The sequence below is a fragment of the Pteropus alecto genome, unplaced genomic scaffold (assembly GCF_000325575.1).
Source record: "Pteropus alecto unplaced genomic scaffold, ASM32557v1 scaffold79, whole genome shotgun sequence".
In the NCBI taxonomy this organism is placed as follows: Eukaryota; Metazoa; Chordata; class Mammalia; order Chiroptera; family Pteropodidae; genus Pteropus; species Pteropus alecto.
Genome location: NW_006494612.1, coordinates 19,332,056 through 19,344,406, shown reverse-complemented (window position 1 = coordinate 19,344,406; position 12,351 = coordinate 19,332,056). Strand labels below are relative to the sequence as shown.

General features: G+C 33.3%; 1 protein-coding gene across 2 annotated transcripts in view; it reads right to left on the bottom strand.

Annotated features, from left to right (window-relative positions):
* The window catches only part of LAMA2 (laminin subunit alpha 2), a 493,622-nt gene that overhangs the window by 172,481 nt on the left and 308,790 nt on the right, over positions 1-12,351 (bottom strand). For both annotated transcript variants that reach the window (XM_006926157.1, XM_006926158.1), the window contains exons 19-21: positions 9,813-10,024; positions 6,842-6,948; positions 1,586-1,766 (exon numbers count right to left, since the gene is read on the bottom strand). In XM_006926157.1, the coding sequence (XP_006926219.1) occupies positions 1,586-1,766; positions 6,842-6,948; positions 9,813-10,024 (500 nt within the window). The remainder of the gene's footprint in view (positions 1-1,585; positions 1,767-6,841; positions 6,949-9,812; positions 10,025-12,351) is intronic.

Sequence of the window (12,351 nt, the reverse complement as noted above, 5' to 3'; positions counted from 1 at the left end):
GGGTTTCCCAGCCAAAACAGAATGTTTACCACACTGATAATGCTAATAAGGAAATGATGATGAAAACAATAATAGTAATAATAATAATAGCAATAATAATAAACACATAGCACTTACATGCTAGGCATTCCTCTATTTTGTAGCCATTAACTCAACTAATTCTTATAAAAAACTAGTGAGGTAGATATTATTATTTTCTTCATTTAATAGATCAATTTTGCAGAAGGAGAGGGGAAACCAGGTTACTCAGTCAAGGTCACATAACTAGTTACTGGTGGAGTCACTATACAAATCCAAGCTCTTTGGAGCAAGTCATGCTGTCAAATATAATGTTATCCTGCCTATTTTCTGTTTGTTCTCTGTTCTCATTTAATGCTACTAAGTCTACATTTCTAAGTCTACATTTCTAAATAACATTTAAAATGTTATTTCAAATTTTAAGTAATTGTCTTGGTCTCATTTATAATTTCTGGTAGTGGATATATTTAAATATGTAGTACCATTTCATTAATTCCTATTAAGTGAAAATATTAGTGAGATTTAGATTTAAAGAACAGAGAATGTTTTAAAATGCAGCTTTAGAATTTTTTAGTATATACAGATATTGGCTTAGAAATCACATGCAGATTCTTAGAGGATCTACAATGGTAGCATTCAGAATAATTTATAATGGCTTAATTTATGATCACAATTGTATATAAAAGGTGATTAAAAATATCTAAAAGGTATTCATTTTTTAAATAATTTCAAATATTATTCCTGACACTTCTCACATAAATTCACTATCATAGTCAATAATAAAGTCTTAAAATCTTACCATGTATTTATCATGATGCTGAGAGTATAGGAATGTCATCAATGTTGAATTGGTGAGTTTAGTAAGCAAAGGTTAATATTCAACCTAGTTATTGTTGGAATAAGGGTCAATTCCAAATCAGTGGCATATAAATTACTGTTAATGCTAAGTCTTTATTTTCAACAATTTTAAATGGATTTTCTATATCACAATTGTGGAAAGATTTTTGCTGGACATATGAGAACACTGTTTTTAGAAATCCCTGACTGCATTTTCTCATAAAATAATATTTAGAGACAATCTGTTTTAAAGTAGAAGCAAATATATTTTTTGTATCAGAAAAATAGATTCACTTCCCTAATCCTTGTACTAATTTTTCAATAGGAAAAAGAAAAATTGAACAGTATTAGCTTGGGAGTAGAGTTTAAAGTAAGACAACATTGGCATCAGAAAAACTGAACATTTAACTTTCAAGCTGCAGTACCCTTTGAGTGACTGGCTGAATGGAGGTCACAGACAGGGAGAGACAGGGCTTCATGGGGATCTGCAGATGTTTTTGTACTGAGTACTTGTAGGTGCGGTTATTTATAGGGTAGTATTTAAAATTGCAATGTATTTCTTTTGTTTATTTAAAATCAATAGACATTTATTATTAGGTTAAATACTTTGTATTATATATTTGTGGTCAAGTGCCTTTTATTTAATGTCTGGGAACACTGACAAACAGTTTCCGATGCCAAGATAATAAATCGGAGGATGAATGTGTAGCGCTTAGTCTTAATTACAGACCTGTACATCCTCCTTCTTGGAAGTTGAAATAGCCATGGGCACAGTGGTCACACTTCTTTCCTGTTACTCCAGGCTGGCACCAACACTGACCACTCTCTTCACAATCGAATGATTTAGACCCAAAGGAATTGCAGTTGCAGGGAACACACCCTCTTGCTGACTGTAGACCAAAGGTTTCAGGCTGCCATAGCAAAGGAAAGAGGAACATTAAATTTAAATCATTAATTCACTATAGAACAAGATGTATAATACTAAAAGATCGGGTGGAAAAAGAGGAGCTTCAGGGTTATCAAGCTTTCTTCACTGGTGTTATAACATCTGAGTTATCATTTAATTTAATGGAATTTAAAAAATAATATCCAAAGAGAACAGTTCAATTGGAAATTGCATCAAGGTAAGTAGAAGAATTAGGGTATTATCATTCAGTCTGATATATTTTCACTAGCCTTTCTTTATACTTCTTTAATTGCACTGTGGTTGGTATTTTTATTTTAATAGGAAATTTTATTGCTTAATTTCTAATAATCTGAATTGATTACTTTCAGATCTTATGAACTCCTATTTGGTGAAAATGCTTTCAATATTATTGACCAAAAGCCTAAAGTTAAAACAGTTTTTTTCCTCTAATATTTGATCTATCTTTTTTCATGTAAGTATTTCTAATCGTCACTATAAAATTCACATTATAAATATAATTTATAGGTTATGCCTACACTGACAACATAATTGGTTTGATAAACATCTAGTTTCTTGGGTTTCATCCTAACAATCAAAACTGATTTATGAAAACACATGGCAAAGATTAGGTAAAGAGAAGAAAACTTTTATTCTCTGATTAGTTATTAATATGCATTTTTCTCTCTTATCTATTTATAACAAGTAACTTTCTATGGACAACTTTTCATTAGTAGCTTTGGCTGACTTTCTTGAAATACATGTTATCAGACCTAGAGTTAATGTTAGAAAATGTTGACGAATTAAAAATCACTCCTACTAGAAAAATAGAAAGTACATATCCTACTTAAAGTACGTCAGGGTTGTCTTTTTAAAATGTAAATATGTCATATTATTATGATATCTTAATCTAGAAAAATAGTCTCAGTAATTACTTTTTTGTAAAAATAATTCCTCTTTTGGAAAATTAGAGTTAATAGTTACTTCTTGGTAAAAATAAATCTTGCTATTTAATATGAGCCAACCAAAGAGAAATGAATATGCCACATTATATATTTTGCCATTATTGTTAACGGCATTTAAAAAAATTCTAGAAAACAAAATCATACTCAAAATCAGTCTTTTAAAATAACCATAGCTAAGAATAGCTTTGTTTTCAAAAGGTAAATTGAGTTAAATGAGCTTGATAATCATTTCAATCTTTTATTGATGACTTTATTTTTATTTCTAGTTCTAATTCAGATTTCTCTATGTTACTAAAGAAAGTGTGCATCAGTTCTAAGTAATTACCTCATACATGATATGGAAATTGAATTCAATTATATAAGGAAAAATGAAAACAATATTTTATTTGTAAAAAAACAATAAAGTGTAAAATTCTAAATACATGGCTTAGAGAAATAATCAGAAATTGGAGAAATGGTTAAAGTACAAGCATGCCCATTATGATGTTATTTATCATAGTAACTGTAGAAGCATTTGAATGTTCAATGTTAGAGAAAATTTGAATAAATGAAATTATGATACATTCATGCTATGAAATGATATGCAATTATTAAAATCCTGTTTAAAGCAGTTTTAATGATATGAATATGCTTATGATACAGCATTAAGTAAAATTTCAAAATGCAGAATATAAAATTATATATACACTCTGATTCTAATTACGTACCTATAATGACACACATACCACTCAAATGCACACAAACATGTATACATAAAGAAAAACAGAAAAAAATTTTAAAAACATCTGAATCATAGTAGTATTTTGCATTCGTTTTTATTTCCTAAATATTCTTGATTTAGAAAAATGAATTGTAGAAATAATACTGTATTTCATCTTTATTTCCTAAATTTTTCTTTACTTAGCATATATAGACATACATGCATATATATCCTTAATTGATAAATCAATAAAATAGTAAATAAACTTTCAAATTATTGTTATCATTAAAAAAATTCCAAAGTTGATCATGTAAAGAAATATAAGAAAAGTCTCTACCATACTTTTAAAATATTTAAATTATGTAGTTTTAAAGGATAAGTTATACCAAAACAAATACTACTAAATTTCAGTGATGAAATTTTTAAGAAATCTGTTGTTCAAAATTTATTTGAGAAACCAGGGAAATCTTTTGAAATAAACAAATTTAAGGAGCAAAATCCATAGTCATTAATCAAAATTAATGAGGTAAAACAAATATGGGAGAGAGTGCCTGTCCAGTTTCAGTGGGAAGTTTGTTAAACTCCCATGAATTATTCTCATTTGCAATAATAACAACTAGAATTACATGTTGTGCTTACTGTGTGCCAAACGCGGTTCTAAAGCTCTTTACAAATATCAATTCATTTAATCCTCAAAACAATCCTGGGAGATAAATATTATCACCTTTTCACACAGGAGTGAAACCAAGGTACAGAAAGTCAAGTAATTTGCCGAAGGACACCAGCTAGGCAATTATAGAGTCAGGATTCCAGATCAACCAGCCTGCCTTCAGAGTCTGTGCTCTTAACTCACACACACTGCCTCAGAGGAAATACAGCACACCAGTGCTATAAAGTGTGTAGAAAGGGTGAATAAATGAGGGTTGACTTTCTGTTAAATTTATATTTTGGAGAAATTGTGATCAGTTATTGTCCCTTTCTTTTACTTTGTGTATAGATTTCTTTTTAAGAAATATAATCTCTTTTAAAGATTTCTTCATTTAATAACAATAGTATTAATAATACCTAACATTTATGAAGAACTCTCCATATCCATGCCTAATGCACTGTTCTCACCCTGAAACAGGCATTGAGGGACCTCAGCAGACCTTCCTGCAATAGGGGTGTGACTGACTGACAATCTCCAGCTTCCATTCTTTTGGATCCACTGGAGGAGCTCAGGCCTGGTCATGCTTCTTCTAGTCAATGACTGATTACAGTAAAGTACTAGAACCTTTCTATTCAAATCAGAATTCCTCTAATGGGCCAGTTTTCCTTGGGCATTTCCCATTGGCCTGGTCAAGAATTTGAGATTTTGGCAGAATGCCTAAATGTGGCTTTTCTACCCGATCTTTCCTTCTCTCTCGCTTTCACATAGTCAGACCTGCACTGCAGCAGAAGTCTCCCTGCATACTATGCTCTTTCCCGCTTCATCCTTCATAGGCATTTTTCCTGTTAAATCTTTTGCCTTTTGCCTCTTGGAAAATCCAAACAGATGTAAACCCTATGAAGTGGGTCCTACTAGAGACGAAGAAGCTGAATTACAGAAAGATTTAAGGAACTGTTTCATAGCTCGGAAGTGGTGAGGCTGGAATCTGACTTGAGGCCATCTGAAATGAGAACCAGTTTTCTTAAAATGTCGATAAGGAGGCAAGAAATAGAACCTGCTTTTTTCCCCCTTAACCTTTTATTTCATTCTCACTCTCTCTTCTATTCTGTGCCCTCGACTCTCCCACAGGCTCTAATTATACACTGGCAGGTCTTGTCTCCTGTTACTCTTCCCTCTTCCCTTCTTCTCTCTCTTCTAGCATTTGTTTTGTTTTGCCTTGAGAAGAGGAAACAAATTTTTGTGGTAGAAAACATGCTTCCTTACTTTGTGTATGTTGTACATTTACAGTGTACAAAAATGTTTTTCTTGTGCCCGTTGATCCTAGAGCAAAATTATGTGGAAACGTAACACAATCATTAATTACGATTAAATATCAGGTCAATGGGCTGAATTTTCTTGGGAAGGTCACTTTTTTGCTAGATTTCTCTTCATATGTTCATTCATAGAAGTGAGTTTGCTCCAAATGATGCCTGAGGTTCCTTCTACTTATAAGAGTACAGGTTCCTATGCATAATTTTTTCTTTGTTTTCTCTATGTCCATGATTAGTGGGAACTTTTATCAACTGATGAAATTGAATACACTTTTGAAAACATATGGACAGTTATTTTTGAAAGGCAAGACTTCAATCAAGAAATGTCTAGATTTTGCATTTGCAGTTTGCACACTCAGCACCCATGATGTGGTAAATCGGCATCGGGGATGGTCAGCCGCAACACACGGAACACAACATGCAGAGGCAGAAGCCATGCAGCGCCTCTGGGATTACCGGAGTGGCAGGCCGATATGCTCCCCGAGGGCACCCGCTGGAGCTGCTGGAACCCCACCTCTGGGGAGACCCCAGCACCGGACGCACTCTCCGTGGCTGCTCCTCCTGTCGGTGCGCCTGCCTGCTAAGGTTGCACTGTTTCCCTAAGAAGCCTGATTTACAGACACATCTTCCCGTAATATCACACTGCAGTGACACAGAGCCAACGGGATTGCAGTCACATAATACACAGAATCGTTTCTCTGGGTCCCACCACATAGTGGCCTTTAGAAGCCAACAGAAAAAAAAACAAAAAAACAAAAAAACAAAAAAAGAGCATATGATGTTATTGAGGAGACAGAAGCAGACGATATTTTCAGACTTCCTACAGAAAGGCCAGTTTGATGACATCTGAGAAATGCTTGCTTCGACTTAACAGTTTAGCACCCAAAATAATATTTACTACGTGACAGAGGTAGTCCAAATTCATCCACTCTCATGGAGGGGTCTCAAGGTCTTGCCATGCTGAAGGCAGGGCAATTTGTTCAAGAACAGACAGCAACAGATTTTGATTATTGTTTCACTTTAGCAAAATGATGTATCTAAAAACTAGCTTGTTTAGCTTCTCGGTTGAAATCTTTTAAGTAGAGTGCTCACTGGAACTAACTTTCCAGTGGACCTAGAACAAAGAGTATTATTATTATTCTGCCAAAAACATAAAGGCAAAGGAAAGATTATTTTACTCTCCACAGTCTGGGATTAAATTTGCATATTATTTGTTTCACAAACATCTGAAGTATAGTAAATACTACATAAATTTACTGCCAAGGAAATGAAGGTCGAATGCTAGCATACAGAAAATTTTGTTCTGTTTTGGGAAGCCATTGCAATGATCATAGTGATTTTACATGTACAGTTAGATGATCCTGAACCCTTCTCTCAGTATACTAAGGTGCATGTCATTGAAAGTTAATGAAAATTTTCAAGGACGAAGTAATTCATTGGTCAGCTCCTACTCCTTACCTTGCATTCATCACATCGCGGGCCCTGCACATTGGGTCTGCATTCACACTGTCCTGTCCTGGCGTGGCAAATCTCAGACAAGGAGCCATTGGCATTACAGCGACAAGCTGCAAAGAGAAGAGAGATCTGTGCCCGGGAAAAACTTCCTAATAGTCTTAATATGCTTATTAAATAATAATATACCTAATATGGTAAAATTGACAACTTGTAGAACACAGTGTTTTCTGACTTGCTAGATGATCTGTTAGGCATTCTGTCATTTGAGCCTACGACAATTCTACAAATTGTAAGATGAATTCACGTAAAGCTTTAGCACAGCACCTGGCACGTTATATACTATTGAGCTATTAATGTTATAATTGTTATTCCAACCTCGAGAATGAAGACACTGAGATTCAGAGAAGCCATAACTTATACAAGGCCACGATTCATAAGTGGTATAGCTGAGTCCAGAACCTCAGTAACCTGACTCTAAGTGAAATGTTCTTTCCATCACTCCTACAGCTACTTCACTTCTATATAGATAAATTGGGGTGAAATTTAAAATATTATAATCCCATTTTAAGTACAGCATATTGATTCTAGAGCTAAAATAATTTTGAGAAATTATCAAAATTAATATCACCCATGACATAACATTAATACTACTATTAATCAAGTAATATTAATTTTTTTTAAATTTAATGATTATTCACTATGTGCCTGTTTTGTGTTAAGCTCAAAAAAATGATCTCAAGGTTAAATAAATAAATAAATAAATAAATATGTAACTGTAAGAATTATTGTATATACTCTAGAATTACTGTATATACTTTTAATTTCTTTATGTAAGTTTCTTATGTATATTATACATACATTTTTAAAATCTCAAATAATTCAAGATTTAGAAGCCATTTTTTCCTTAGAGAGAGGAGTACAAGATTAAATTTATCATAAATTAATGCCATCTTAAAAATAACAAAAGCAATATAGATTTTTTAAGTGGCATTTTTAAAGTGTATGATATTTTAATGTCATTCTTAATTAATGATAATTGGTGTTATCCTAAAAACAACAAAAGCAATGCAAAGTTTTTAAGTGGCATTTTTACATGAAATATATGACACTTTTTAAAAACCAAAACATATTTCTTTGTTGTGGTGTACTTTTCATGAACAAATCTAGATGTAACTAAAATTACAGTTTATCATAAGTTTTCTACTCTTGAGGGTTTACCACCTATGCATAGAAGAGCTATTATATCTATAAGAAATTATCAAAATAGATAATAAATGAGTTTCTTGTATTTTCAATCTTAATTACATGCCAAGGAGCATTAAAAACCATAATCATGTTCATTCCTCATGGCGAGTGGCATAAAAATTGGTGATGGTTCAAAAGTGTTTTCATACCACAGTCTTCTATGTGCTCTTAAGGCTTCATGCCACAGAACCCCAGTTTACCACAATAAAAATAAGTGGACGAACCTCCTCAAATTTATGGAGCAGGTCATTGAAAAATAGAAAAACAAGGTCATTAAATGATTAACATAGCCCTAAAATTAGCGAACTACAGATAGGACTACCAGAAGTACTACTAACCAAGGAGCCACCATGTGTGAACACCTCGGGCCCAGGCAGCTCACTGGATACTCTCTATGTGCTAGATCCTTTAATCCCCACAGAAAATTATGACCCTTTATGTAAATGATGAAACTGAGTCTCTATGAGGTCAAATGTCTTATCTAGGGTTACATAGCTAGAAAGTGCAGATGTTGAATAATGTGTCTGAATGGGAGAATTTCTTAAGCTTCCTATGATTTTACACAGATGCCATTAAACACAGTGTTGAAAAGCCCACCCTGAGCCTGTTGAGAATTTTCTTTAAAAAAAAAATCATCAATTTACAGGTGATATTAATAGATTTCAATGGTTTGAGCGATTTGCTTTTGATTCAACAAATTGACATCTTTAAATGACAAAAAACTGGCACTCACCTTACAAATCTATGAGGAGAAAGACACCTTTCTTATTGAAATGAGTGTCCTACCAGGTCTTTGGTGTTTACAGCAGAGACAATCACAGACACTATATTTCTAGCGATATCTATAGTTCCTGTGACCCAGCTAAGTTACTAGAAGAGTTCCTTCTTACATAATGCAACTGGCAGAAGTAAACTGCTGTGCTGATATCATAACTTGTTTTGCCTAATGTTTATGACAGCAGATGAAGCTGATGATGGCAGTGTGAAACACTCCAGGTCTAACATGGACTAACATTCCATTTGACTCTCCAGTACAAGATCTCCCTTGCATATTATATTACCACTAATATAAAGCATTTTTAACTTCCATGCAGCACTATAATATAGCTAAGGAGGGGGAATTGAGGGGAGGAATGTACTGACTAATATGAACGAAGCCCTACAATAGCAAATTTTATAGAAGGATAACAGGAATAGTGCTTTATGAATAGTCCCAAGGCCAAGGTTAATCACTCAACAATTACAAATGCCAGTGTGTAAAAATATTGGCAGAATTTTACACCCATGATGAAATGCAAGAACGTAAAGTTCACATATAAAAACAATACAGACTAACGTATACTGACAGTCACTAATGAAATAATATAGGCAGATAAATTTATTTCAAGAAAATTATTAGAATTGAGATAAACAATAAATAGGCCTTGCCTAATTTCCAAATTCTTCATTCTTACTATGGACATAAGTTTATTTCAAAATCTTCATTCCACATGTAAACAGAAATATGTGTATCATAGGAAAAAACAATGGTAATTCAACAATGCAGCAATTTTCAAAGGATTTACTCTATCAGTAAAAACAAAGTTTTTAGAATATGCAGATTCTGTGTATGCGCTGTGCATCTCTCATACATGTATTACAGATAATTTCCTACTCTCCAATCCCTCATCTGCTACTCTGAGGTGCAATGCATCAATTGTGTCAGGGGCATCAATAGTTCAGAACTTACGCTGACAGTTCTTTGCATCAACTGCGTCTCCAAAATATCCATCAGCACAGAGCTCACAGTACCGGCCTGTTGTACCTGGCTTACATATCAGACAGGAGCCAGACAAGCTGTCACAGCTGCCAGGGATGGAGAAGTCAAGGTTGTCATTGCATTGGCATGGCTGACATGATCCTCCAGGTACAGAAGGTTGTCCAAAATAGCCTTCTGCACACCTAAGGCAAAAAATTTCATCAGTGAGTATTTGGGAGGAATTAATGAAATCCATCGGGGCAATGCTTATATGTTTTTCATACTACCTCTCTCCCAGAATCTGTTTTCTTTTAAATTGCTTCTTCTCTCAAATGCAAGGTGATTAAAAAAAAATGTTTTTCTAGAACTGCAGTGTAGATACAAGATGAAATCCTGCCAGCCCCACTAGTAATTAGATTTCAGCCAGAAAAAAACTTGTTACTGGCACTGAAGACGGGACCAAAGCAGAATAAGAAATCTGCAGCTAGCACTCTAGAGGAATCCAGGTCCATGTTGGAAAGCCTTTGTAGTACAACACATCTTATGTATCTACTCTAATTTGTTGTTTTCTGTACAAATATGTAAGGTTCACATTTTGTTGTTGTTGTAGCAAAAGCTTGTTATGAGGAAACAGGCTCACAAGGAAATTCGGTAGCGAGAATTCAAAATTTATTAAATAGAAAATTATAACTCAAAAGACTCTCATTATTATTTAGGTGGGAGCTATGGGTATCTCTGCACACAGAGGCAGATTTTCATTGAAGAGTCTTGACTGAGAAGCAGGTATGCCTGTATATTATGGTAATATGCACGAAGGAAATGCTTAACTGTGCCCATGACTCATATTAGCAAACTCTAGGTCTTTTTTTTTTTTTTAAGGAATAAACTATTTTACATATTATTGGGAAAACAAAAGTTTGTTTATTTATGAGGCATGTCAGAGAAGGTTTTTTAAGTAGTATCAAATTTCTCTTTTTTTCTATATTTAGGTGTTTTAAATGTTACTTCATGTTACAGATGCACAGAGACATCTTTATAGGAAGCATCTATTTATATTCTGCTCTGTCTTCTCTTTCAATTACATTTGCTCATGCCTTATATTGAGCCACGTTTGCCAAAAGAGAAACAAAACAGTGCATCTGAAATCTTACAGTCAGGCTAGCTCTATTATCTGTGCCATTTTTGCAAAACAAAAAGTCTTTTGCAGCAAGGGGCAAAATTGAAGGGAAACAAAAAGAGAGAGACTACAACTTCTATAGTATACCACTTTTATGCTCGTCTCTTCACAGATGTGTAAGTCATTGTGTAGAGAAATTCTCTCTACCATTCAGAGGAGAAATGGTTTAAATCCAGTACATCATATGAGGATAAGTTAATCACATTACAATAATAGTACAAAATCCTTAATTTGGTAACATACACTGATTATTCTAAGTTTCTTAGAATATTTATAGGTGCCACTATAATCTTGTAGAATTAAGCTTTTGTTATGTTTTAACGAGATTATTTTAAAATCGTATTCGCAAAATATTTTATAAATTGTGAGTCAATATGTGAATGAATACTGTTTAGAAAAACACTTCCAGCTACAAATATAATTGCTTATTAATTCTCTATTGTAAAATATGGGCTAATACTTTAGTGCATAAAATTCCCCCGCAATATCTTCAGGAGTGGTATTTGACAAAGATAACAGGAAGATTCTTTTGAATTTCAAACCGATTCTTCTTGCCTTACTTGATATTCAGAGCTTATGATCACATCCACATATATTCACATCTCATTTTGTTTACCATTAAGACAGTGACTTTGTTCCACTAGAATAATGATATACAATGATCATTATTTTCAGCTCACGTTCCTCGAAATGACTTACTGCCCTCAGGAGAGATGGCATTATATAACAAGATCTGGGGATTTTTCTTAACATAGATAACAATTAATAAGTCCAAAATTCTCTCACAATAATAAAAAAAAAAATCTCAGTCCATGAGAAAATAGCTACAGTAGAGAAAATGAAGAAGTACCTGTTTTTTATTTTTTTTTTTGTCATAGGACATGTAAGAATACTTATTGAATATACCTGGTAGATAATTCATGTGCCATTTTATTGAAAGTACACATTCAGGTTTTATTACTAATGTATCTGTGTTTCTATACTTAGAATAGGATTCTTAGATACTTGTAAAATATTTCAATTCAAATTAAAAAGTGATTCTAAGGTCAGTGAATACAACACTGCTAATCATATAACTTTTATTAATAATAATGGTGTTTTATAGTCTGATCCAGTTGGAGTCACCTAATTAAAATTAGTGATAATCACAGTCCTTCAGATCTTTCCAGCTTCTCCGATTTTCACCCTACCAAAACTAACTGGAATTTAAAATCTTAACCCCTCTCATTTTCATACGCAAGGCAGAATGAGGACATTTTTAAATACAGAGTTTATTGGATTCCTTGCTATAGAAGAACATCTTGATATAACAAAGTCACTGTTGCTTTCCACATTTGCTACCTTTTTCAAATC